The 27,077-nt window shown below is 45.2% G+C and overlaps 1 protein-coding gene across 4 annotated transcripts in view; it reads left to right on the forward strand.

Annotated features, from left to right (window-relative positions):
* Window positions 1-26,771, forward strand: part of PI4KB (phosphatidylinositol 4-kinase beta) — a 56,426-nt gene extending 29,655 nt beyond the window's left edge. The window contains exons 4-14 of one of the 4 annotated variants that reach the window (XM_039512653.1): window positions 6,387-6,431; window positions 12,241-12,468; window positions 14,082-14,309; window positions 15,310-15,419; window positions 16,433-16,537; window positions 17,289-17,412; window positions 17,508-17,773; window positions 18,521-18,653; window positions 19,206-19,326; window positions 20,259-20,333; window positions 23,139-26,771. In XM_039512653.1, the coding sequence (XP_039368587.1) occupies window positions 6,387-6,431; window positions 12,241-12,468; window positions 14,082-14,309; window positions 15,310-15,419; window positions 16,433-16,537; window positions 17,289-17,412; window positions 17,508-17,773; window positions 18,521-18,653; window positions 19,206-19,326; window positions 20,259-20,333; window positions 23,139-23,320 (1,617 nt within the window). In that variant the 3' untranslated portion in view covers window positions 23,321-26,771. The remainder of the gene's footprint in view (window positions 1-6,386; window positions 6,432-12,240; window positions 12,469-14,081; window positions 14,310-15,309; window positions 15,420-16,432; window positions 16,538-17,288; window positions 17,413-17,507; window positions 17,774-18,520; window positions 18,654-19,205; window positions 19,327-20,258; window positions 20,334-23,138) is intronic. The other 3 variants (XM_039512655.1, XM_039512654.1, XM_039512656.1) reach the window with 3 other exon arrangements.
* The last annotated feature ends 306 nt before the right edge of the window (window positions 26,772-27,077 follow it).

A 27,077-nucleotide genomic window follows, 5' to 3' on the forward strand; every position in this document is an offset into this window, starting at 1 on the left:
AATTCAAGTCATTGTGCAGTTCAGTCAATATTGGTTTTCAAATTGGTAATGTATTTAAATTGTGGGGAACAAACATTAGGGCTGCTTTACTGCAAAGGAACTATGGACCTAATCCTATGAGGTACGGGTGCATCTCAACTCCCGTTGGGCCTAATGGGGTCAAAGGATGTTCAGTGCCTTGCAGAATTGGGCAAAGCACATTCTGCAGCTTTGCTTTAGAGGTAGAGATCCCATCCTTCTGCTCAAAAGCCTGAAAGCCAAGTGTAGTGTACGCTCTCCTTCCCCCCACCCCCTGAATACCCAGTCTAGCAATTCCTGGTTTTCTGCTTATAAATGGTTATTGGAGACATTTTTTCAGTAGGAGGCGAGGTATCTTGCTTTGTAATCCTGGATGCGTTCAGTCTAAAGCACTTCTGTTTCCGCATAAAACACTATTTAAACTCCTTTTCTTCGCAGTCGGATTTTCGCTTTAACACGGGAGCTTATTAATTTATATACTGGTCATTCCAGTCTGATTTTCTAAGTCTTAATTTCAGTTTCAATCACTTTACTTTTGAAAAGGCTTTTCTAAATAAATTAAATCACACACATTACATCATTTCAGGGAAATCTCTCAATCCTGCATTACAAATCTCTAAAGGTGAAATAGACCCTCTGCAGAAAGCCAGTGCAAACGCTAAAGCACTACTCTTGTCCTGCTCAGGACCTCTGCATGGCCATAATTCCATCCTGACTGCTTGTGAGAGAGTATATTATTCTTACTGGACGAAGGTTTTATTTAACTCTAGAAAGATCAAAAATGATTTGGCTCTGTGCAGCGCAGGTTGTTAGTTTGCAGTAGCTTGGTGGTACTTGCGCTAAGAGCTGCATTAAGCAAGTCACCACCAGGCTAGTTCTTCTGTTAAACACTTAATGAAGTGAACAGTACATAGGCATATCCTGCTGTGCTCATTTTGATTTAAAAAACCATGGATAGTCAAGCTAGCATCTCACAGTGGTGTCAGGCACCAATGTATGGTATTAGGAAGGAATCTACCCATTACAGTATTTAGCTGGTAAGGTAAAGAGATGCTGGCATCTCTGACATCGAATTCCTGAAATAATGAATGTTTCCTGCACCTGGTATCTGAACAGTTATAGGAACAAAGCCCAACTTAATAATTTACTAGATGGATTGTAGCTTCTAGATGTTGTGGCACAACAGAGCATTCATAGGGGGAAAGTGATGTATTGGCTTTAGGATTTCTCCTGTTTTGGGAGGTGCAGGACAAGAATCCCTTCTTTAACCTCTCCTAGCCCAGACAACCCCCTCCCCACAAGTACTAGTTGCACTGAGTTGGTAGGGTTACCAGCTTTCTAATTGCTGAAAACTGGACCCCCCTTCCCACTTGCTCCTCCCCTCCCCATCGCTGGCTGCTGTCCCCACTCCCTCATACCTGGTCGCTGTATCCTTCCCCCCCCCCAAAAAAAAAACAAACCCCTCCCTCTGCTCTGGGCTGGGAGAGGAGTTTGGCAGCAATCCATTTGAGACAATCGCAGGCTCCTTGTTCATTAATCTGAAAAGACAGGACACAAGTGCCATGTTAGAGTGGAGCCCAAGGACATATTCCAGTTGGAGGCCTTATTGTGCAAAAATTGGCTGTGTAAGGAGTGTAATCGAAGCTAGTGAGACTGCTTGCGTACAGATAGAATGTGTGATAAGGCCTCTATAGCATGTTTTCCAAAGTCTCCAGTGACGCACAGCAGGGATTAGGTCAGCCCAGTATCTCAAAGTGGGTCGACATGCTCTGTTGCCGTAGTTAACTAGGTCTGACTTTATGCTGATTTTAGTTAAATTGGTGCAACTTTGTGTGATGCTTTTAAATTGATTTAGTCCTGGCTGATACCAGTTTTAGCTTGTCAGTAAATTTACCAGTGCGTGCTAAATAGAGAGAACAACTTTCCACAGATATGAGTGTGTCTATTCTGGTTTGACTAAATAGATTTTTAAACTAGTTTGTTTAAACCAGAGCAGTTTTTGGTGTGTAGACAAGCTCAAACCTTCTGTGGTAACTAACCCAAGGTCTGTATCAAGAAACAGTATTTTCTCTACTTCTTTATGCAATTAGGAAATCAGTGGTAGAAGTATTGAGCCAAAAATAATTGTAGAGAGATGCAAAAACTGTTGTAAAACCTGCCTGGAATTGCAAATAAAGTGCAAGAAAGAGGGAGGTGTATGGAAGGATTTTCTATGCAGTTTTCCTACTGGGGGGGGCTTGGTGTTGAGGAGTGCTTCATTTCAAACAAATGCAATTCACCTGGTTTAATAGTTTCTCTTGCCAACTTTTTAAATTTTCATTTGTGACTTCAGGGCTCATGGAAGATCTCATATTGTCAGCCCTAGAGATTGAAATCTCATTACAGAGCAGGTACAGCATGGAAGTGTCAACTTCTCTTCTAGGACAGGAGGGCCAACTTTGAGAGAGGAAGGAATTCATTCTGCATGGTCCGTTTGGTCCTTGATCTCTCTGGGTATGTCTTCACTGCAAACTTAGCCTGGGCTATAGCTCGGGTGTTGCCTCTAACCACCCTTCCACCCACACAGAAACACCTCTCACATGGGCTCCAGGATGCTTTTCGGTGCTAGCAGGCACAGCTGAGGGGAGATGCTTGAGCTCAGGTTTCCTTTAACCCCAGGCTGGTATTCCACCTGCTTTGCTGTGAGTGCTGTTAGTCCTCCAATCTATCCTACCATTCCACCTGGACTGCACTTTCTTGTCTAAGTCCTCCCTTCTTCTGCACTGCACTTTAACCTCACATTTGCCTGCTTCATTTCTGCTGCCCTTCTGCAGCATTTGAACAGAGATGCTACCCAAGAAATCCTTTTCGAAGTTGGCCACCACCTTCTGGTAAAGCTGTGGTGAGCTATCAGTAAGAGCCATGAGAGCATTTCTGCACAGGAGCCAGTGAAGGACAGACATTTTCCTACAGTACACTGTGAATAACTTAGAGTGGCCCAGTAAAATGCACTGCTAAGAACCATGAAATAGCCTAGAAATCCATCCCGGCACATGGGCTACTACTGCACCGTTGTGGATGCAGCCACACAGGTAGTGCTTTGTAGGAGGGATGCTCGCAAGCCTGAGCTAATCTTGCAATGAGGACACAGCCTCTGAGACTAAGAGGGCCACTTCTGGTTTTTTTTAATGTGGATATTCATCTCTTGGGAACTGGACAGAGACACATGGCACCAGAAACATCCTCAGATGGTAACAACTTTTAGTCTGCACCTGAATTTTTGAGGTAGAGGTGAAACGTACCATTGAAACTTTCCATCACCAATTTGTATCCAGTTCTTTCTTGTCAGTTGTCTGCTGCAAAACAGTAATCTGTTTAAATGATCTCTACCTCCCAACTCACCTGTTCATTTAACTTAATCCTGCAGTGAAGTTGTCATGTTGAATGCAGGACCTCAAAATTAATTTACAAGCCACAAGCTCAGGGTTCCGACTCCTCTGTGGGATCCAGGGCAGGGAAAACTGCGTGATGAAAGGAAAGGCGGCTCTTCAAATACAGAGCTTCAGTAATCAGCAAGTGCAAAACACAGCCTTATGAAGTTGGTTGAGCTCTGGTTCTTGTGCACAGGTTTGTTTGTGTGAAAATCCCTCATTCATATTCATACTTGGATTGTATACCTATTTTGTGCTTTGTTTCCTGAGTCTGAAAGCAAATAGTTGCTTCCTGATGAGTCTTCCAAGGCTGTTGCTTAAAATATGCGTGCGCACACATGCCCACCCACCATTGTGGCCTAAGACTCGGTAGGGTTTTTTTTAATATGTGCTCATGAGGAAGTTATTAATTTAAATACGATTATTTCTTGAGTAAGATTAAGCCTTGTGGAATTAGCATGTCTCTGTAATTAACATGCTAAAAACAGGTCTGTTTGTTTCTCTTTGGGAAATGAATTAAAAATCAATTACACACCAGTCTCAAGGGTGTGAGGCTCCATTATTATCTTTTTGTATGAAAATAACAGAGTGAAGGTTTTTAAATGAGGCACTACAGAAATACTGGTTTTGTTCTTAACCATATTTTATTCAAGAATATTGCTGCCTTTGAGCCAGATGAAAATCAAAGGGGGAGAGTTTTGCTGAAACATAAACATTTATCATTGTTTATTCAGATTTATACCATAAATAAGAGGGTCCTAGCCAAAACTCTTGGCACCTCTGCCACAAATTAGACATAAAATTAAATTACTGCTGTCAGACCCGAATCCCTAACAAACACAGAACTCCCCTTCCCCCCCTACAAATCTACACCTCATCCTCTGCAGCAGTCCATGCAAATTACTTCTTGTTGTGTGCACTGAAGGTCAACGGACCCAGGTTTGGTTGGTGGGGGAGGGTATGGCGCTTGTCTCAGAGCTGAAGGCCCCTCATGGAAAGTGCTCTTCAAGTTCCCTCTCCACGTTGGCAGTATGGCATGAGGAAAGATGTTGTGTCTCAATTAGAAAGATCTCAGGCCATTGGCGGATTTACAGGCCAAAGCAAACACCTTAAACTCAGTCCGGAAACCATTAGGCAGTCAGCGCAGACCACAGAGCGGTGGTGTCACACAGTGCTGCCGAGAAGCACTGCTTATAAACCGGTCACCACATTCTGCACCATCTTAAATTTCTGGATTGGGTTATGGTGTCAGCACATCTTCGTGTAAATCACTTCTATTCTACAGGAATCGGAGTAAAAGAGAGGTTGCTCTGGTTTTGGCCTCATGAGGCCCATGTTGGCAACCTTCCAGGAGACCATGGGCTGCACTGATTTTGTATGAAATGGAGCCAATTGCAGCTAAGATATGCAGTGTCCAGACCATATGTCAAGTATAGACACATGGTCTGGACACTGCATATCTTAGCCAGGTTTTTAACAAGCTCCTATTGCAGCTGTCAGAGATGGTTTGGAAGCTGTCTGGATTTTTGTCAAGCGTGGGGCAGTCTCTCCAGTGAATGGGGTAAACTCTGGAGTGCTGTGACCATCTGCTGGGTTGGGTTCCAAGCATGAAATTGCATTGGAATTTCTTCCTGCGGTGTGAGGTGGGGAGAAAAATGACTAGGAGTTCTGTTCAGTTACCAGAACTGCTTGGTGATCTGTCGCTGCCAGTGCCCCAGTTGCCTTGAGCACCCTTGCTCTGCAAGAATGTGTAATCTAGGCTGTATTTGCACTTAGCCATGTGGGGTAGAAGAGTTGTTCATTTATATTAACACTTCTGTACCCTTCTGCTGCCTCTTGTTTTTCACTTTTGGATATTGGAAAGTTATGGGGACCATAAAACGACTAGAGACCATGGCAATGTAAACTACAAGATTATGCGCAGACTGTGTTATGAATATAAGGAATCAAACAACCGACGTTAAATTGAGGTCATCTATCTACTCAGGAGTGATTTGTGATGAAACCTAAAATAACCATTACAGCAGCTACACAAAATTTGTCTTTGTCCACTGTAGAGAAGTCTGATTAATAGTTTGTGTTTAGTGGCTCTGCTGATACAAAGGTTTCTGATAATATGGTGAATCTACTTCTTCAGTATACTTGTCTCCTGATTATAATTCTGCCTTGCCAACTTGACTGAGCAAATGGCTTAATTGTTGGGTTTTAGTCTGGTTCTAGGATAAATTACCATGAAGATAATTTTCTAGTGAAAAAACTGTCCAAATTAAAGTACTCAGTGGAAAATTATAGATGGATGCAGTGGTGGAGGAAATGTTTTGTAGTTTCGATTGTGAACTGTTTTGGGCATGCTTGTTTTGCGTGCAGCACCTAGCATAGAAGAACCATGATCCTTGATTTGGGCCTCTAGGCACTACTGCAGTTTAAATAATACAAACTTATTTGGACGCTGCAACAGCTATTTGATAGCACTAATATGTTTTGGAGAATCTGGAGTACTTTTGACCTTCATTTTTGTGTGATGAAGTATTTTGGAAAGATTTTGACCAGTGAAAATAGCCATTTGACACTGTTTACAAGATTTCAGCAATAACAGACCTAATCTAATAGCTCTAACTTAGATTGTAAGATCTTTGGAGCAGGGAACTCTGGCTGCGTTTGAAAACTTCATGGACATATATGGCATTATACTAGTAATAAATCTAGATTCATAAAGTTATTGCAGGATCCCTTAACCCCAATCACTCTAGTATTATCCAATGACCATAGTAAAATAAGATTCTGTTTTATCAAATTTTGCAATTTCTGATTAAAGGTTAGCAAGCATGACTTTTTTTAAATAAATGAAAAATGGTCTTATACAATTGGAGCTAAACTATTGCCTTTTCTCCCCCTTCTTTCTTTCTTTATTTTTCTAAAAAAAAAAAAAAAAAAAAAATCCTTTCATCCTTTTCCCAGGAATTCTCATCGAGTACGGAAAGTCTTGATAAATCATTCTGTTCCGTAAGTTTGGCCAGTTTTGTTCTAGTGGCTGGGTTGCCTGGCTTCCTTATTTTACAGCAGCATTTCCTCTGTGTCCTGGATTACTAATCTCTGGTCACCTGGCAATGGCCTTTAAACAGCTCTGATATTAAGCCACTCCATGTAGAACACTGCATTGCAAGAGCATTTCGATGCCAGCATTTTATGCCCAGTGCATGCATTCTATTGGCTGAGTCATCTTGAGCTGTAGCAAAGTTCTGCTATCCTGTCTTACGCAGAAGCAAAACAGAGAAGTTGATAACATTTTGATCTGAAAATTAGAATATTTGTCCAGTTTATGCTTTTCAGTAGGCTGCAGTGAAATACAAGTTATACAGAGCTTTGGGAATTTTTGCTTGTACAATTTTGACTAAAGCAAACAAGAAGTCATGAGGGGGCCTGTAAGTTAGATATTGTAATTCGTCAATAAATACCCAGCTATGGAGATATAAAAAATTTAAAGCTTCAATGCAGGTGAATAACCTGGTTGATGATACTGAATTTTGAATACTCATTCAAACCTGTCTGTGTGTGTTCTTCCCCCTAGTTAGAGGAAATGCTGTTTCCTTAAATTTTCTTACAAGTTGTCTGCCAGATGGAATTTAATTTGCTTTTTCCACAAAAATCGGTTTTCTGTCTGTTGAAATTACTTTAGATCAAAACTGATGTTCCCTAATAATTCTTCTTATTATGAAACATTTTTCATTTTTAATCAAGGGCCTCTCTCTCTCTAATTTGTACCATTTTCCTAACAGTGCACATTCTCACTTTGGGATTCCTAATTGGCTTCCCATGTATTGAATATGTAGTCCATGATCAAAAATCACTTATCGAGAGCTGTGGGGTTTGTCTTTTTAATATAATTATTTACAGTATCTTACATACCATTGTGTTAGTCAAATAATTTGAATAATGTTGAATTCCTCCTGTGTAAATGAGGTCTTTGAAATGTACCTGACTGTATCTTGCTCCTCTTAATGAGTAGATTTGAAGTCTTATCGTGTTCTAGGATTAGTTCCACAGTTGCTGTGTGTGAAACGGTAAGAAAAGGATGGTAAACGAAACCTTACAGTGAGCTCATGAAGTGACTCAATGCTGTTCTCGTACAACCCCAATTTAGAAGCAACACACTGAACTGGGTTGGCATTTATTGATATACTCAGCCGACCTTAAAATATATGCCAAGGATGATGGGGTGTTCTCAAGAGCCAGTGCTGAGAGAAGTGGTGACTGGGAGCCAGGACTCCTGGGTTCGGTTCCTAGCTCTGCCACTGTCTTGCTGCATGACCTTGGGTCACTAAATTTTTCTGTTCCTTATTTTGTCTGAAAAAGAGGATAATACTTAAATACCTCCACAGGGTTGTTAGAAGGCTTAATGTTTGTAAAATCCTTCAGATCCTTGGATAGAAGGGGCTGTAGAAAAGCGAAATGTTTTCTATATTTTATAGCGATAGTTATGTTACCTTCATATCAGTGATTTCAGTTTTATAGTTCTCACATCAATGTTGCCTGAAGCTTGTGAGATCCACTTACAGTTTAAATGCCTGTTCTGTAACCGGAAGGGACTCAGTGTGGTGTTGGCTTTTGCCTTTCTCCCTCAGGAGAGAAATCTATTCTTCAGGCTTCACTAACCATGGTTATTCATGTCATGCTTGAACATGGCAGACCTTTATTGTAGCCAATCAGATTCTTTGCAAACATTTATGTCCTAGTTATAAACCAGCTGCAAACACCTGTGCCTAGCTAAATTTCCTAGGATTTTATACACATGCACATGTATGAGATATGTGGTATTCCTCATAATTAACATTTTTAATCTTGAAATCTAGTGGCAGCGTACAGCTATCTGGAAGAGTCCAGATGCCCTGTAGAACATCCGTTCTAGTCTATGCACCATTGCTCTATTTCTGTAAAGGCCCATGGCCTGCTGCTTGTGCTACACACCATCTGTAACTATTGTCTGGCTTTCAGTGCATCTAGTAGGAGTCTCTACCAGTTTAGTAGTGGAAGTGAAAGAACATGTAAGATATGATGAGAAACTGGATATAACTGAGATTCTGCCGGGTATAGCTGTGAGACAGCACCTGTGGTGTTGCTCTTTTCTGGCACCAGAAAGATATAAAGTGGAGGGAGCTCAGAAAAAAAAGCAAAGAAATGTGGTGAGGGAGACAGGAAGGGGGTTGAACTGAGGAAAGACTAAGTGTGAGGTCCGTATAGCCTGACTAAGTGGGATCATAGCAATCTACAAATGTTTGAATACATACGCCAAGGAGCAAGAGAGAGGAATTGCTTAGAGTGGACCGAATGGGATAGGGCTAGGATGGGGATATGGGGATGATATTGGAGACAAGGAAAGTATAGATGGAACATCAGGAAATGCTCTTTGACAATAAGATCTCTTAGAATTTGCAGAACATAAGAACGGCCATACTGGGTCACACCAAAGCTCCATCTAGCCCAGTATCCTGACTTCTAACAGTGGCCAATGCCAGGTGCCCCAAAGGGAAGTGGGGAGACCTCCACTGCTTGGGACACTAAAACTAAACTGGGCAAAAGCCCTGGGGAAGGGACAACCTTCTGTGCAGGCTGAGAGGCTGGAGTAGATGGTACTCATGTGAAATTAAAGATGAAAATGACCTACGATTCCTTACGGAAGGAACATGCTTATGAGAGGACAGTTGCTAGAATAGGCGACCCAAGCACTGCTTTCCAAACCATTTTCATTTTCATCCTAACTCCTGAGCAGACCACAGGGCTTGCTCCAGATCAGACCAAAATTATTCCCCCCCCCACCCCAACCTGAGCATAGCAAACGCCTGATTCTGATCCCTGCAAGGTATTGTACTGAGCGACCTTAGGATGCCAGTTATCTGGGCTGTTTTTATAATGGAATAAGGCCCATCGTGGTTATTCAGCAGTATCCAGACCTAAAATGTCATGGTTTAATTTAGATAGATTTTTTTTCAGGGGATGGAGTGATTTTAAAACGTCATCAGTTAAATGTGGTGCTGTAATATCAAGTAAGCATTTATATTGGCCAAGAGAGTGCTAGAGTGATACTTAACTATGCTGAGAACCTGAATGAAGGAGTAAGGTTTCACCTCCACCTCTCTCTGCTTGGCCTCAGAAGTTAGTTTAATGTCATGATCCAGTGTAAGGTAAGCTTACTGTTTACTTTCTGATGCTGGAATGCAGGTCTGCATGGGCTTAATTCAATCTGACAGACCTTTCTGCGGTCCAGTGTCTGTTATATAGAGATGGAGCTTGGGTTGCTGGTACCATTCAAGGTCAGTGACAGTGTGGAATCCAGCTGGGTGTTTAAATTTTCCAAAATGGCCTCTAACAGGACACAAGGTTATGATTGAGATATACACAGTATGGAAAATTAATGAGCTGCTTGGTGCTCAGGAACTTAGCAATAACAACCAATAGGGAGGCCATTTCCTGGCAGTTCACGACTGCCTGGAGGAGTTGAGGGCCTGAGGTTGCTCTGAAGGTCCATAATCCAGACAAACTGCCAGGAAATGTCTATGCAGTGTTGTAGCCATGTTGGACCCAGGATATTAGAGAGACAAGGAGGGGGAGGTAATATCTTTTATGGGACCTACTTCTGGTGGCGAGAGAGACAAGCTTTCAGGCTTATGTGGAGCCCTTCTACTGAGAGCCTAGAACTTCTGAGTTCTATTCCTGTCTGACAGTAGCTTTGTGCAAGTCACTTCCCTTCTCTCTCTGCTTCCCTCTTCCGAAAACAGGGATGATATGTAACTTTGTAAATGCTTTGAGCTATAGATAAAAAGTGATTTAAGTGCCAAGCGTTAGCTCACTTGAAGGGCTGTGAAGCTTAATTGGTTAATGGTTGCGAAGTACTTTGTCAAGGAGAAACATCGTATGAATGCTAAGTAATAAACAGTTTAAAAACCGGGAGAATATAAGACGTTGAAGTGATGAGTTGAATTGTGCGTTGCCATAGATGTACCAGTGCTCTCTTCTTAGCAGATCAAGACCTGAACAGTCCTCTTGAGGAAAGCAGGGTTTCACTCTTAGCATGCTGTTATGTTTATGCAGCTCAGAGTTCCATTCACTAATTCTCCTATTGGACGCAATCATAAATCACTACTGCAGTAACTAGGTTTTACTGAATACCTCATTAGTGTGTGCAATGCATGAAAGTTTCAATATGCATAAACTATGCTGCTCGATTTTTGTATGTGAAATTATTAGCTGCACACACGTCAAAGATGAAAATTGACTTGAGCCATGAGGCACAACAAACTTTAAAATAGTATCAATAATCATAATAAGCTATTGCAGCATTTTGGGGTTTTGGTTGAAACAGCCCAAAAGATCCTGGGGGAAAAGTGGATGGCTTCAGTGTCATGGATACTTCTGGAGGGTTAGAATATTTGTTTTGACCAGTTTGCACGTAGCCCTGCAGTGAGTATGTTAGCATCAGTGTGGTGGTCAGGAACAAGAAAGAACAAAGTTACCAGAAGTGCGGAGAGGTAGTTTCTGGATAGTGGAGTCAGGATGCCAGTCTGAAAGGTAGCATACAGACAGGGTCATTCTACTTTGGTTGGGGATTGTTAAAATAGAAGAGTGGACCTACATGATGTAGTTCTGATGTGTGTATGCTAAAGGACCTAACATCGGATGGTGCAGAGTTTTTAAATATTCATTCTATGCCTGGTGATTGCAGTTGATCCTGCTGCCTTGGATGCTATGCAAACATTTCCTCCTATCGCAAGGACACCTATACTTTGTTAGCCAGCGTAGCTTAGTGAGGGAAAGCTGCTGTCTTCAGGAGGGTGACGATTGACTGCTTTATAGAGTGAGGTGCTACACTTACATTGAAGCATGAAAGCTTTTTGATGTGGACTACAGACAAAAACTAAACCCCTCTGCCCTTACAGAGGATAGAAAAGGACATTCATGTTAACTAGATGACTATTTTTCCTTTTTACCAACTTCACGTAGTCTTTCATAGTTCTAAAAGGTGCTCTGTTATAAATACCTTTTCCTTTGCTCTCTTTTCCCCGCTACATAGCTTTTGCATGTGCATTTCTAGCATGATTGGTGATGGGGGCACTTCACAGCTTTTAATTCTGTGTCTTTAATGGCAAAATTCAACCGTCAACTTCTACCATTTCAAGTTACAGTTCTGCCGCTCAGAAGGAGTAGAACCCTGTTTAACCTGCAAAATACAGCAGACACAGTCACAAACGTGTTGATGGTTAAAAGCTTTAACCTGCACTTTAAGCTTGAAGTTTAATCCCACCATAAAATAGTCAGAATTCTGAGAAATATTCCCCAGATTTTGACTTAAACAATCCAACCCTGACAAAGTAACTGTGTGAGGCTGGTAGAATTAGAGAAAAAGATCTGGGCTCCCTCTAATGGCTCTCAAGGAGTAGAGACTTTACACTGGTGCTAGATCTGTGCTGTTGCACAGATAGATGAATAAGTGAACAAAAATAACCATGGTAAATTGGCACCACAGTGGGATTGTGATACGAAGATTTTTATCCCAGTGGAAATGGCCAGTTTCAAGGTGAGTGAAATGCTCTAGGGAGGTTCTTGTGTTCAATATACATATTTTTTGTAGTGTCCTGTTTTACAGATGATCACCTGCTCCTTATATTCACAAGAGCATCAGACAGGTAGTAGAAGCTTTTCTTCCATGTGCAATTTATCTCAACAATTTTAGACTGACTCCTAATTGTAGAACTGTGGCTATCTTACACGCACAACTGTTGCCTTAACTCTTTTCTCCCGCTTCCTTAAAACATTTTAGCCTGTCAGACTTGCCCCAGAGAGAGAATTCATCAAATCCCTGATGGCCATCGGGAAGAGACTAGCCACTTTGCCCACCAAAGAGCAGAAGACTCAGCGTCTTATCTCGGAGCTGTCTTTACTTAACCATAAGCTTCCAGCACGCATCTGGCTTCCCACAGCTGGCTTTGACCATCATGTGGTGCGGGTGCCCCACACCCAGGCGGTGGTGCTCAACTCCAAGGACAAGGTAAGAGTGGCCAGGCAAGGAAGGTTAATTCTCTTGAAGCATTGTAAAATTAGCACTTCCCTTAAAAGCTGACTTCAGAGAACCCAACGTGAAGAGTGTAGCTCACTGCATCTTCTGGATATTAAGCTAAATAAATAATCATTCACCTTCTCTTAACCAGGCATAAATAAGATTCACCTGGCAGGGTCTGTCGTCACCATATGGTACAGAGATGTAGCAGGTAGAGCAGCACATAGCAGCCCTGTTGCTTCCCTGCTATCATTGTCTGGGCTGCATCACTTGAGAAGGTCAAGGACTCGAGAGGTAGGAAGAGGAGTCCATGAAAGGGTAGCTGGGAGGGGAGAGTCCAGAGTAGGCTTGAGCGAGAGGAAGTTTTCTAATGTTAGGTTTGAAATGTTCCTGGATTCATGTCCCTCTGAGCCACCTTCAAACCCTAGCAACAGCCCTTCAGAAAAAGAGCCAAGTTTAATGGTGGCGTGGTTTCAGTGCTGTGTGATAAGGACTGGATTTTAGGGGTACTGAGCAGCATATCTCCCATGGAAACAAATGGGACCTGCAGGCATTCAGCATCTGAGAATCCAGCCCAATAATGTCAGAAAAATCGACCAAAGATATTAGGGTAACATTCAGAGCTGGGTTATATCTAAGCTACTGGCATCTGGGGCAGAATATAAGGCCACTCTTTTAAAGGGTTGTTTCTGCATGGCTTTGAGCGCTCTGGCAAAGCTCTTAAGCACGTGAGCGCTCCCATTGACTCCAGTGACACTACTCACATGCTTCAAGTTAAGCATGTTCTGATGTGCTTTGCGAGGTCGGTGCCAAAATGCCCGGTACCTTGCAGGATTGCGCCCTCCAAGCTCAACGTTTTTTCTTCCGGTGGTTGTAAGTTAGTTTTGCATTGATGTGAATGTTACTGATGTCTCTGAAACATCAGAGTAAAATGCGCACTTTGGTGCTACTCAAGGTAATTAGCATCTGACACTCAGCAGATCTTGTTCCATTTACCTTACTCTGTGCACCTGTGCTTGTGCACTAAACAAGCTGAGATACTTCTAGTTTCAAGATATTGCAATATTATTTTATTAGATCCTCTGATTTTCAGTATCAATACAAATGACTATAATCCCCTTCCTACCTTCATCTGGCATGTAAATTAAAGGTATATTTATTAGTTACATACTTTAATCACCTACCAGTGATGGTACCACTGAAAATTGTAGAGAGAGCAGCAGGATCTAGAACTCAGAGTCAGGAACTCTCAAATGTGGCACTAACTTGGTCTGTGATACACAAACCTCTGTTTTCCCATTGGTAAAAAGACTTAGCTGATCCCCAGAGTATTTGGAAGATGGTGATATTATTAGTCACAGGATTATGGTAGCAAGTATGAGCCCTAGTCCTGGACCAAGACCGAGGAGAAGGGACCAATCTAAGGATAAGATGAGACAGCAGGTAGGTTGATTGATGTTCAGGGTGGTTTGATGATGGAACAGCTAGATACTGGCCAGTGTTAAAAGTGAACTGCAAAGCAAGAGAGAAATGAAGGACTCAGACCCTGGCCAGTGTAAGTTGTGTCGCCCTGTGTCAGTGACATTTGTTTTTGCTTCCCTCAGGCTCCCTATTTAATCTACGTTGAAGTACTTGAATGTGAAAATTTTGACACCACTAATGTGCCGGCCCGGATCCCGGAGAACCGCATTCGGAGCACGAGGTCTGTGGAGAACCTGCCAGAATGTGGGATCACTCATGAGCAGAGGGCCAGCAGCTTCACCACCGTTCCCAACTATGACAACGATGATGAAGCCTGGTCTGTGGACGATATTGGGGAACTGCAGGTGGAGGTGAGGCAGCCAATGGCGCTGGAGCCAAACTCCCTGTTGCTAAGACTAGAAACCCAATGGGGAAAATGAGTCCCAGCCATAGAACTGTGTCCCTGTTGTAAGGGAGAGGGGACATATAGTGCAGTCTGTTCTCAGAGGGACCTTCCCTACTCAGACGGCTCCTGTTTTGGTGACTCCTTGCAGCCAAGGAGGTCTGGATGCTGTTCTCTGTGGGATATGCTACCAGCATTAAGAGCAGCCAGAGCCGTCGCTTGAGTGGAATACACAAGGGTTTGCCTCTTTGCCATGCTCAGCATGATGCCTCTACAGCTTTGTCTGTAATGTCTTACTCCTTCCCTTTCGGTATGTCCCGCAGTGAGAGCTCTGAACTAGCTGTAGCACGGCTGCATTCTAGAACTAGTTGGTGAACAAGGGACTTCCCGACCGTGATCGTGGTAGGAGTAGCTGCCTGGCTTGTAAAGGAAAGATGTGTGCAAGAGAATTTCTCTTGTGAGCAGCCTCGTATGCACTGAAAGCTTTTGTACAGTGCAGCACATCCCAGGCACTGAGTGCAAACAGCAACGTGAAATCTTCATCCTAACACATTAAAATGCCGTGGCTCGGAGATCGAAATAGCAAGCCTGCCTGGCGCCCCAGATTCAGATCTTGTCAGGAGAGACTCAGTCATTCATCCCGCCAAGGTAGATAATCGAGTGCTGTGCAGTTCACTCTGTGCCCGTTCTTCTTTTTTGGATGAGACCTTAAAAATTGGGCCCGTCTGCTCTGCATGGCTATTAAAGGTCCCATGGGACACTTCTCATAGCCAGGGTTTGCCCTGCTGTTGGACAGTGTGTAAGCTCACCTCCTTCACCCTAGAAGTGGCTGCATTTCAGTGGCTCTGAACGTGATTAATGGATCCTTTGGACTGAAAGGTTTATAAAGGTAACATTTTATCATTTTTCACTAAGGAGAACGCTGCGACTTGCTGGTCTGTAACTCAGTCTCGCGTCTCTCTTTCCAGCTTCCAGAGATGCACACCAACAGCTGTGATAATATTTCCCAGTTCTCTGTGGACAGCATCACCAGCCAAGAGAGCAAAGAGCCTGTGTTCATAGCAGCTGGCGATATTAGGTAGGAGTGAGCTTGTGTCGTGGGTGGGAGATTTCAAGACCTGGAGATGGGTTTCACTGTCTTTATTTAAAACAAGCCTTGGTGTCAGGTGGGGAGGAGTTACACAGGGTCTCTCCATTAAATCTCTGGAGAAAAAGCCCGTTAGTCAGTACTCCTCATCTTTCTCACTAGGCCTGAGCATCAAATGCCCTGTATGTTCCTGGACTGGAGGCAGGTGAGGACTGAATAGTGGCTATGTGTCATGGGATGTGCAGTATGAATTAATTTCAAAGCCTCCTCTAAACAGATGCACATATTAGCTGGGTAGGGGGTTCTCTTTCACCTAAGCAAAGTTCAGTGTCAGATCTGAGAATCTTTGAAAACTAGGAGCAAGACCAAAGTCAAAAGGTAAATTCTTCATCAGGTGAGTCAGCTGACCAATTAGTAGCCTTTTGGTGATATATGTGGTACGTTACAACAGATTTGAGACCTCAGAAGCTAAATAGGCTTAGGCCAGGTCAGTACTTGAAGGCACGATCTCCAAGGGAAACATGAGTTACTAGAGCTGGAGTTGATGGTTCAGTCGGTGAAGTTCTTCTTTTGAGATGGTACATGATGCAGCCGCTTAGCTAGCTTTAGGGGGTGCAGTGTTGCTGAAAATTGACTCACTTGAATGAGACTGAAGACTGTGGTTCTGCCCATGTGTGTCCCAAAGACATAGGGGTGAAACCCCGTTTTCCTAATTTGAAGGAGTAAATTCAGCCCATGGAAAATCAACCCCTGCTGTTTCCGTTAGATACAACATTCATTTTCATCCCCTACCTGAAACTGTTGTGTAGGGTTGTTGCACTGTTAAACAGCTGTTATGTTCCACTCCAAAACGGGGTCTGCATGTCAGTGATGGGTGATGTGATCCCTGACAATACAAGCTTTGTAAGGTGCTTTGGGCTAACATGTGTATGATGGTATTGGATTGTCACTGAAATTTCTCTTGTGGAAAGCAGACGTGCATTTTAAATTACTTTACTTTCTAGACGGCGCCTCTCAGAGCAGCTTGCACACACCCCAACAGCTTTCAGGAGGGACCCTGAGGATCCTTCTGCTGTTGCCCTGAAGGAGCCCTGGCAGGAGAAAGTCAGGTATGAGTGAAGGAGGTGGGTGGGGTACATGGGAAAGCTGAATTGCCTCATTCCCGTAATAGGCCCGTGTTGAAACCCCAGCTACGTCTCTATAGAATAATTTCCCTTGTGGCTGCCTGTGCTGATTTGCTCTGAAAGTAAATGTGGGGCCTCAGCTTTGGGCTTTAGCAGCCTAAAGGGAGCAAATGTTGACTCAGATTCAGTATTTTCAAAATAAAAGGCCCTCCATCCACAGCAGTGATTGATTTAGGCTCTGTGTTCCAGGGTGCTCTGAGTCCTGCAAGCTTGGTGCTTGGCTTATTCTTTTGGAGGGGGTGTGATTGTGGGTGGGAGGGGAAGTGATAGAAAAGGGCCATATTTCCTTCCAGTGCTGCTTAATTCCTGCTGCTGTACAGTTTGGCATCTTCTCTGCTTGTTTAACATTGATCTATGGCACTTGGTCAGGTCCCCATTGTGTCCGTGCTGTACAAACACCATAAATGACTGTCCCGGTTCCAAGAACCGACAGTCCTAAAGCCCCAGGTCAGCAAAGCACTGAAGACGATCCCTGTTCAGCAAAGCATTTAAGCACATGCTAGCAGTGAAAGAGAAACATCCCTAGCCTAGAAATTCTTAACTCGAAATCCACCTCTTGGTACTGACTTACAGCTGCTGTCTTGTTACTATGTTGTTGTGTTAGGCTCTTTCCAGAGATACCATGGAGCCGGCAGAGGCTCTCTTCTCTCTTTAACCCTTCGCGATTTCCCCACAGGCGGATCAGGGAAGGCTCCCCTTATGGCCATCTTCCAAACTGGCGCCTCCTCTCAGTGATTGTCAAATGCGGAGATGACCTCAGGCAAGAGTTGCTAGCGTTCCAGGTCCTTAAACAACTGCAGGTAGGAAAAGAGCAAGACACCGCCCACTAGTGCTGTGGGTCTGTAAACGCAGCCCATTGGTGCGTTTGACTCACAACTCACTCTCTCTCTTTCAGTCTATTTGGGAGCAGGAGCGCGTGCCCTTGTGGATCAAGCCATACAAGATCCTCGTCATCTCCGCAGACAGCGGCATGATCGAGCCGGTTGTCAACGCAGTGTCCATCCACCAAGTCAAGAAACAATCCCAGCTCTCGCTGCTGGACTACTTCCTCCAGGAGCATGGCAACTACACTACCGAAGCATTTCTGACGGCCCAGAGGAACTTTGTTCAGAGCTGTGCTGGCTACTGCCTGGTGTGCTACCTGCTACAGGTCAAAGACAGGTGGGCCCTGTGTGTTGGAGTGAAGAGGCTGCAGTCCGAGCACACAGAATTTCCATGCCATCGTTGCCCACCGGGCCTTGGAACCAACCACTGTGGGGCGGCAATCAGGGAATTGCTGTCTTGAGTATTGACCCTTAGAGAAGTGTATTAAACCCCCACAAAGTGGGTAGTAAGGTTTGAAGGACTCTCCAAAACGGCATCCATTACTCATGATGCCACTTACCTCATTCCATGTCTTCTCCCCCTCCCCGTTGTATGCAGCAGGGAATCCCTGAGAGCAGTGGCATCCTCTCATGGTGCTTGCTGGGGAATCAGAACAGTGGGAAGTGGCTGGTGTGTGACCATAGGGGAACCTGAAATTTGAGTAGTGGGAGTTGGTTTGGGTTGAAGCCGGGCTCCCCGGAGTGTTCGCTGTGTAACTGCAGGGCTGTTTTGTAAGCAATAAGCCCCCACATATGTACCTAGTTAAAACGCTATTTTTTGGTAGTGTTGTACAAGAGGCAGAGAAAATGGACGGCCCTGCGTGTACTTGACATTAACAGGTGATGCTGCTGGCTTAAGCTGAAGCCAGTTCCTATTTGCTTTGTCAGTGCTCAAGCAGTTGCTTCTCCGCATTGGGTGAGGAACGCACAGCTCTTCACTGTGTGTGGGTGCGTGGTTCTCCAGCTCCGAGTGACTGGCAGGGAGGTGGTGTCTGAAATATGAGCTCATTGATAATTTTGTCTTTCGTTCTCTTTCCCCTTCAAGGCACAATGGCAATATATTGCTGGATGCAGATGGACACATCATCCATATAGATTTTGGGTTCATTCTCTCCAGCTCCCCCAGGAACCTTGGCTTCGAGACATCTGCCTTCAAGCTTACAACGGAGTTTGTTGATGTAAGAGAGCTATAGCTAAATTCTGCCAGGAAGGAAAAGGGTCTTGTGGTTTGAGGCACAGGATCAGGAGCCCGGAAACCTAAGTTCTGTTCCCAGATTTGGGAGGGTGTGTGGTCTAGTGGTTAGAGCAGGGGACTGGAACCCCAGACTCTTGGGTTCTCTTCCATACACACCTTCTCTGTGATCTTGGGCAAATCCCGTCTCCTCTATGCATCAGTTTCCCCATCTGTACAAGAGGGGTGATTCCTACTTCTTGTGAAGAGTAGTTACAAGGAGTGTAATTGATTTCTGCAAAGTATTCAAATGAACAGCACTATAGAAGAGTCAATTTTTATTCCTAAAGAACTCTCAGATCCTAGGAAGGAAGTTGATATAGAAGTGCAAAGTCTTACCATAAAGTTAAATCCTTCAAATAAAGGTGCCTTTTAAAATAATTCCTGATGTGCTTTCCCAGCTGCCTTTGCTGGCAGGACTGCTGCTGGAATTTCTTCTCTAAGGAACGCTTTTGGCACGTCACTAGAACCCGTGCTCACTGTCTGATCTGCTTTCCAGGTCATGGGTGGTCTGGATGGTGATATGTTTAACTACTACAAGATGCTGATGCTGCAAGGCCTCATCGCTGCCCGAAAGCACATGGATAAAGTCGTGCAGATTGTGGAGATAATGCAGCAAGGTATGGCAGTGCTTTCCGACCTCCTGGTTCCAACCTGCTCTTACACACTACAGGACACCGATGGGCACTTCACACACCTGTGCTGTGAAAGGGGAGACAGCTAAGGCTAGGTGCAAAATTTGCTCCCTGTCTCTGCCCTCCAAATGGTCTTTCTTTTCATTGCGCAGCATTGGGCAAGTGTTCCCACATGGAAAACGGACATTCAACGCCACAAGAAAATCTGGCAGTTCAGACAATATTAGATCTTTGTGCGAGACCCATGTCGGCTGCATGATGCATCCACATAAGACCATTTGAATTGTAGTGATTTGAATAAAGCGGATGCGTGGAGGAGGTCTTGTGTAGTGGTGAGAGCAGGGGATTGGGACTCAGGTCACCTGGGTTCTGTTCTCAGCTCTCCCACTCACTCTGTGTGACTTTGGAAGAGTCATTTAGGGCCTGATTTTTTCAGAAGTGCTGAGCAGCACCCGTAAGTCCAGCTTTCGTCAATGGGAGCAGCAAGTGCGCTGACTTAAATTTTCCCGTAAGTAGGGTCCCTGCCTATCTGAAGGCGTTGTGAGGATTAGTGTATAAAAAGCTTTTTAAGCTCCTCTGGGGAAAAGAACTAGAGGAGAATTATCATGACACTCCTGAAAGCATTGCATAGAATGAAGCATTCACTCAAATTGCTGATGCTGGGGAAACTGCAGCATGCTTTGATCCTGTCTCATTGTGTGTATGTTGTCTAACCTACTATTTAACTACTGTGTGTGTGGGTTCTGTGGCAAGATAAATAGGTTTGGCAGGACCCGAGGTTCTGAACAGCAGGCACCTTGCTTGCTGATCTTGACTCCTTTATTTAAAATGTAATTTGCAATGTGGCCTGCCATGGGGAAAATTGTTTGCCAATCAAAGTGTGGAGAGAAGCAAGCCAATAACTGAGTGTGTGTCAGTTTGTCCTCTAGATTGCCAGAGATGTTACGGAGAAAGTCAGCAGAGCCAGGTCCATACGGTAGCGCAGGTCATCTGTGAGTGTCAGGAAGCAGAATAGACTATTCACAGATAAGTTTGCTATTGTATGAGATCTTAAAGGGGCCAGCAGCCCAGTGCTCCCCAGCTAGTAGTGTATGCACTGGGACTGGCACTCTGAGCACACCCCCGCCCACATCCTCATGTGGGGAACCTCTGTGCAAGGACGGGGGTGCCACTGCTGCCTGCCCTCCATCTAGCTGTGCATGTTCAAACCTGCCATGGAGGTTTGCTTTCTCTTGCAGGCTCCAGGCAATGTCCAAGCACAGTGGCAGGTTAGAGCAGCCCCAGTTGAGTGGGAGGGGGGAGGGATTGGCTGGGACAGCTGAGATCTTAGTCTGATAAATGTTCCACTCTATCAACCTCACTGCAGCAGAATTATATTCACTACGTTCCCCTTACAGGACCAGGGAAACTGTCCCTAAGGCAGGGGTAGGCAAACTTTTTGGGCCAAGGGCCACGTCTGGGAGGGGAAATTGTATGCAGGGCAGGGGGTTGGGATGCGTGAGGGAGTGCAGGGTGTGGGAGGGGGTGCAGTGTGCAGGAAGGGGCTCAGGGCAAGGGATTCGGGCAGAGGAGGGGTGTGGGCTGTATGAGGGGGCTCAGGGCAGGGCTGTGGGACAGGGCTCAGGGCAGGGCATTGGGGTGCACAGGGGTGCAGGGAGCTCAGGGCAGGGGGTTGAGGTGCAGGATGTACAAAGGGGCTGAGGGCAGGGAGTTGGGGTGCAGGCAGGGGGCTTAGGGCAGGGAGTTGGGGGGTGGGGTGCAGGAGAAGTTCGGGCTCCGGCCTGGCGCCACTTACCTAAAGCGGCTCCGGGGTGGCAGCGGCTCCCTGCATGCCTGCCCTGTCCCCGGCCCCGCACTGCTCCGGGAAGCGCTGCAGCCCCTGAGGGGGCGGAGGACTCTGCATATGCTGCCCTTGCCACGCCTCCAGGTACCTCCCTTGAAGCTCCCGTTGGCCGCGGTTCCCCGTTCCCAGTCAATTGGAGCTGTGGGGGGCAGTGCCTGGAGGCAAGGGCAACGCACGGAGCCCTCTGTCGTCGTCCCTCTCCCCCCCCTGCCCGGGGGCCACAGAGAAGTGGTGTTGGCCACTTCTGCAGAGCGGCGTGCGGCCTGCGGCACCACGGGAGGCAATCCCGCGGGCCGTAGTTTGCCCACCCCTGCCCTAACGCAAGCATTCAGGCGATGCATCACCAAGCTACAGCTTTGCAGGTAGGATCCTATGATCAGGTCATCTAATGGTTAGAGCAGAGAGTATTGGAAATCTGGGTTCTGTTTCCAGCCTGGTCATAAGAGCAGAGGAAAAAGGAAATCAAAACATTGTAGATATTGTAATTTTATTTCCCTACTGTAACACACTTAGCTACCTACATTAGAGGAGTGGAAATAACCATCCAATTTTATACCATTGCCCAGTGTAAGGTCCCACCTAGCTTTAAGTGAATTGGGTCTGTCCCCCTTTAAAATTACACAGAGGGCAATCACCAGTCTTAATCTATTTCATTGTTTTGCTGGACATTCACATCAGTCTTTTGATGATGTCTGCACAGTGCCCTCTCTCTGCATTGTGTTGCAGTCTCTTACTCCCAGCTAGTTTGCAGCTCTCCCTGCGGCAAGGAACCAGGCTTGAAGCAGTTCATAAATTCATAGAGGTTAAGGCCAGAAAGGACCGTTATGACCATGTAGTGTGACCCCTTGCAGTCCTCAAGCATAGTTACCACCCCAGTACATTAAAAACACCATTTACCCCCCCCCACACACATATACACACAGTTACAGAGAGAGTTACAACCTCATTCATCAGTTCTGCTTGCACACTGAGCTCTGCACGCCTGTCGGGCTGCTCCGGCTAGAGCCCAGCTAGCAGCAGCCTTGCTGGACTCTTTCCAAATGACTTGTTGCTAGTGTGGTTCAACACTTCCTTTGCAGTTCTATAGCCCAGACTGTAAAACCCTCCAGCACCAAGCAAGGATGCTGCACACATACAGAATAACTAGTTGGTAACCCTCACGCTGAATCAGCAACTCTCCCTCCCTCCCTCCCTCCCCTCTCCCGCTGCATTTGGCTGAAGTTTCACGGCAGAGTGAGGGTATCGCAGTTCAAAGTCTGTGTGGTGCAGTGGGGGGAGGAAATGGGGAATCAGTCACATTCCTCCACTGGCCCCTGTTTCAAGCATCCACCGAGGTATTCCTCACCTGGCAGAGACTGGCTTTCAGCTACACATTGAACAGTATTCTATTGGAATCCTCAGGGGACTTTAAAGTGGTGGCTTAAGAAATAGGGGTTGTCAGTTCGTTCGGGCTTTGCCTACTTTTCTGTATTAGCTCCTTAACTAGACTGCCTTAAGCACCACTCGGCACACAACCAGAACATTGTGTCAGCCGGTCTGTTAACCCGAGCCTGGACGAGTTAGCCACCCCCAACTGATGGGCGAAATGTATGTCCTTGCTTATACTGAGGACCAGCTCTCCAGCTGCTGTGAATGGCTGCAGCTCCGTTGGAACTAGTGGGGCCAGATCTGTCTGTGCAACTCCACTGGAGTTGATGGTGCTACTCTGTTTTACACCAGCTGACAATGTGGCTCAATGCTGTGGTTGTGAACACATGTTCTTATCGCTTCCTAGTGCAGACAAGACCTTAAAGGGACCCTCTGTGCAGGTTTCACTGTCATTACTAGACAGCAGTTGCAAAACATGCCTCCCAAACCAGGCTGCTCCGACTCTCAACTATTCTGTGTAAGTTCTTCCCGCTGCTTTGGGATACGTTGTTAACTCTGCTCCTCATGTCCTCCCCCGATGTGTTAGGTTCTCAGCTGCCCTGTTTCCATGGCTCCAGTACCATCCGCAACCTGAAGGAGCGTTTCCACATGAACATGACGGAGGAGCAGCTGCAGATGCTCATTGAACAGATGGTGGACGGCAGCATGCGGTCAATCACCACCAAACTCTATGATGGCTTCCAATACCTCACCAATGGCATCATGTGACGGCTGCGCCCCTGCCACCAACTTGAGGATGGCTTTTGTCACAGCTACAGTGCCCAGCTGGAGACCTACCACCTGGTCGAGGGAAAAGGTCTTGCCCCCTGTGGTGAAGGGAGCCGAGCAGTAGCACCTCCTGTGTGCTGGGTTTACTGGACTCTCAATCCACCACCGACAAAAAACAGTGTTCAGAGAAGCGAAATCTACGCGTGAAAATTGACTAAAATAAAAAGGATCATGTGGCAACCATTGCGATCACGTTTAATGTGACCGCAGGGCCCAGGCGTTGGTGAGACAAAGCCATCAGCGCTCTGTGGACAACAGAGCATCTGCTAGACACCAGAACCATGTGTACATCAGTTCCGCCCGTCTTTATTTCAGTATTATGCCGGTTGATGTCCTGTGAACTCTTGTTTAGGGCCTGGGGTGGAGGGGGCCAAAACCATCTTTCTCCCTGAGTCTGGTATTTGCTGATATTTTGAGCCTTCTGCTAGCACCACTTGAATGCAGTTGAGGTGAATCCCCATCAGCCCCCAACCCTGCATGTTCCTGTACAGCATTGTCAGCATTATTTGAGTCTCCTGATGTTGGTTTGGTTTTTTTCACCCTTTGCACATTTTAATGTAAGTTTAAGTTGCAAGTTAAACAACAAACGTGTCTTGAGATCATAGGTCACTAGACACACCCATGTAGCACAGTCTTAACCTTCTGGAGCATAGGGGTTATTAGGACTTTGATATTTTTGTTTCCTTTCATCCACATCTCTCATAGTCTGGCCATGCAACCGCATGCCCATCTGTCTTTTTTTGGGCACCTTTTTGACTTTGTTCCACAAATCTGGGGCTGTGAAGCTTTCCCCTGCAATAATATCAGACCGACTGCTTCATGGATTTGTGCCACACTGAATGTCTTGTCCTTGGCTGACGACCCCTGAACTCGCACTGCCTTGAACTCAGCAGCGGGGCTTTGTGTGTGGTATCCGCACAGGGGTTACATTTCCGTGGATGATGAGTTTTTACATCTACCTGGATCGGACCTCTAAATGCAGAATGTTCCCCTCCTCGGTGGGGTACTTTGCTTTGAGCCAAGTTTCATGGCTCCTAGGGAGTGAGGCAGAATGTTGCTAGTTCTCTCCCTAGGGTAACTGAAGGCCAGTATAGGCTTATTATCCATCTTACCTTGCTAGCATACCCAGCTAGAGTTCAGGAGACAGCTTGCTCTTTAGATTTGCGGCAAGCAGGGCATAGCTAGTGCCTTTTTTTCAGTTTTAAGTAAAGAAGTGATCGTGCTAATTTTTCATCCCCAGAAACAGGTCAAAAGCAGATGCTGACAAGCACAAAGTTATTGCAAAGAACCAGTAGAACGCAGCTGTGAAGTCGTAAGTCCAGGCTGTTTGGCATATAGATCCAGGGCACGGACATAACTCTCTGCTGGGTTGATTTCGTTTTTAGAACTCCCTTTGAGCTACTGTCCAGCTGAGAGCATCTGTACTTTATAAAGAGCAACAAGGTTTGATTTGTTGCAGCTTCTCCATTTCTCTGTATTAATATAACTCTATTCAGACACAAGCCCCCTCCCTTGTCCTGTCTCCCCTCAGTGTTTTCAGACTTCCTGCAGCTGCTGATCAGATGGTGGAATCCCCAACTACCTGAGTGTGTGTGATTTGTTACCTCAGTCCTTGTTCTCCTCCACCCCCTCATTGACTCCTGTTGTGGACTCTCATGTTAATAGGTGTTTGTTCAGTGCTACTTTGCCATGTTGATTATTTAGCATTTTTTAACTGTATTTTAACATTATGGGATAGTGGTTTCTGGCAGGAAGAGGCAATATTTCCACGTTTTGCAACCAGCAGTTCAAACCAATGTGTACCCTCCTGCAGCCTAACAGATGAGCAGCAAGCTAGGCGTAACCGTCTCCCAATTGCAGTTAAAAGACACAGGTGGTGGGGGGGCATAATCTTCCATCACTCCCTGTTCTCAAAACCGGTTATTGTTACCAGTTTGGAAATGGATTGGCAAAACGAAAGGTATGGCTTTTTACTGTCCACCGAAGGAATGATGAAAGGTCTGAAACTCTTCTCCTCCTCTGTTTGCACCCCCCCCCGCTTTAATTTCCACCGATCCTTTGAGACTGAACCCTTCATTTGTGTTACAGAGTCTGCTTCATTTCCTGAAACATTGACTTTGCGAGGAATGGGGAACGCTTGGGTAGCAATATTCTCATCCTTGCAGGTGGAAATAGAAAAGGACCTAGCACTAGTTTCATTACAAAAAAAACCCTAAAACACTGACCTAGTTGCTTTTGTCTGTTTGTCCGTTCGGTTTTTTAATTTTTCCCTTTCAGTTCCTCGTTGTAACTGCTGTCGTGACCCAGCTGTTCCCGGAGCAGCCAGCAATGGCTCGGAAAAGGGGCCGTAGATTTTAAGGAACAATCTGAATTTCTGTGGGAAAAGACCCAGCATGGCAGCCCCAGAGGGGTGGAGCTAGAAATGATAGAATTGTTGGGATGATCAGTGCGTGGGGTTGGGATTGCTCGAATATAAGGACAAAAAGTAACTATGAATGTTGGAAAAATTAGTGATACTTGTCACATTTTGTAGCACAGAAGCAGATTTGCAGGCTGCTGGGTTGAATGGGGTTGCACTTCTGTAATCAACCTGGCAGTGGTAATTCTGAGGGTAGCAGTTTGCAGGCGCAGCCATGACGTGTTGGGTTTCGGAGCAAAAAAAGGATCATTTTAAAACTTTGCAATTGGCTTGGTTTTTTTGGTGGGGATCACTGGAATTTAACTTTTGGGTCAAATTTAGGCTTCGTTTACTCATTTGTATGTCACTTAGCAGCCTGTTGAATTGTCAGGAAACTGCTTTAGTTGCTAACTTCATGTTTCAGCTCCTGCCACTACTCAAGCTTGTTTGGCTGTAAAAAGCCCCAAGTGGACACTTCAAATGACTCCATATTGCTTTTTAGCTTTCCCCTCTGCGTTTATACTGACCTGGAGATGAACGGCAACCAGGTTCCCCTTTAATGTAGCAAATGGCATATGGATACCCAGTGATCGGATGTACTGAGCCCATAGTATCAGCATTGCTGCAAGTGGCAAGGGAAATGGTGTCCCTGTATACAAGTTACCCAGCCAGTTGGGTGACTTCTGCAGATTGTTGCTACATAATCTGAATGGGATCCTTTGGAATGTAGTTTTCATTTAACATCCTCATGGAGAGTAGGTTTGAACAGCTAAAAGGGGATGGGCTGCTTGACGGCAAGAGGAGAGGGACAAAAATAAGATCCTAATAGGCCATAGGAATGGCCTCTCCTTGAGCAGAAGCAAACACCCTTTCTGACAGCTGCTGCTGGCAACATGGACTGTATGTGAACCTTTCAATGTGGGGGGATTTTTTATTTTCCTATTCAGTAAGGATGGGCCAAACTCAGAAATAAAATATACAACCAGAACTTGATTTCTAATAAAATGTCCTTTTTAAAAAAAAAAAAAAAAAAAAAGCTGGTGCAGAAATTGTTGATTGCGTCTCGTTAATTGCTGAGGGCTTAACAAAAAGCTTCAAGAGGAAAGCTCTGGTGGGAAAGATTGCTTTGCGTTTCCTATGTATTCCAAGCCTGCCTCTTTCTATCACACCCCTAGGCTTGCGTAAAACAGATTAAATGCATGTCGTAGAGTTTGACCCCGAAGGAGCCCTGGGGGCAGATATTAAACTTAACCGTGGCTTTCAGGACAGATCTAGTTTTTTTTTAACCTCCTTTGAATA

The sequence above is a fragment of the Mauremys reevesii genome, linkage group 24 (genome assembly GCF_016161935.1).
Source record: "Mauremys reevesii isolate NIE-2019 linkage group 24, ASM1616193v1, whole genome shotgun sequence".
Taxonomy (NCBI): domain Eukaryota; kingdom Metazoa; phylum Chordata; order Testudines; family Geoemydidae; genus Mauremys; species Mauremys reevesii.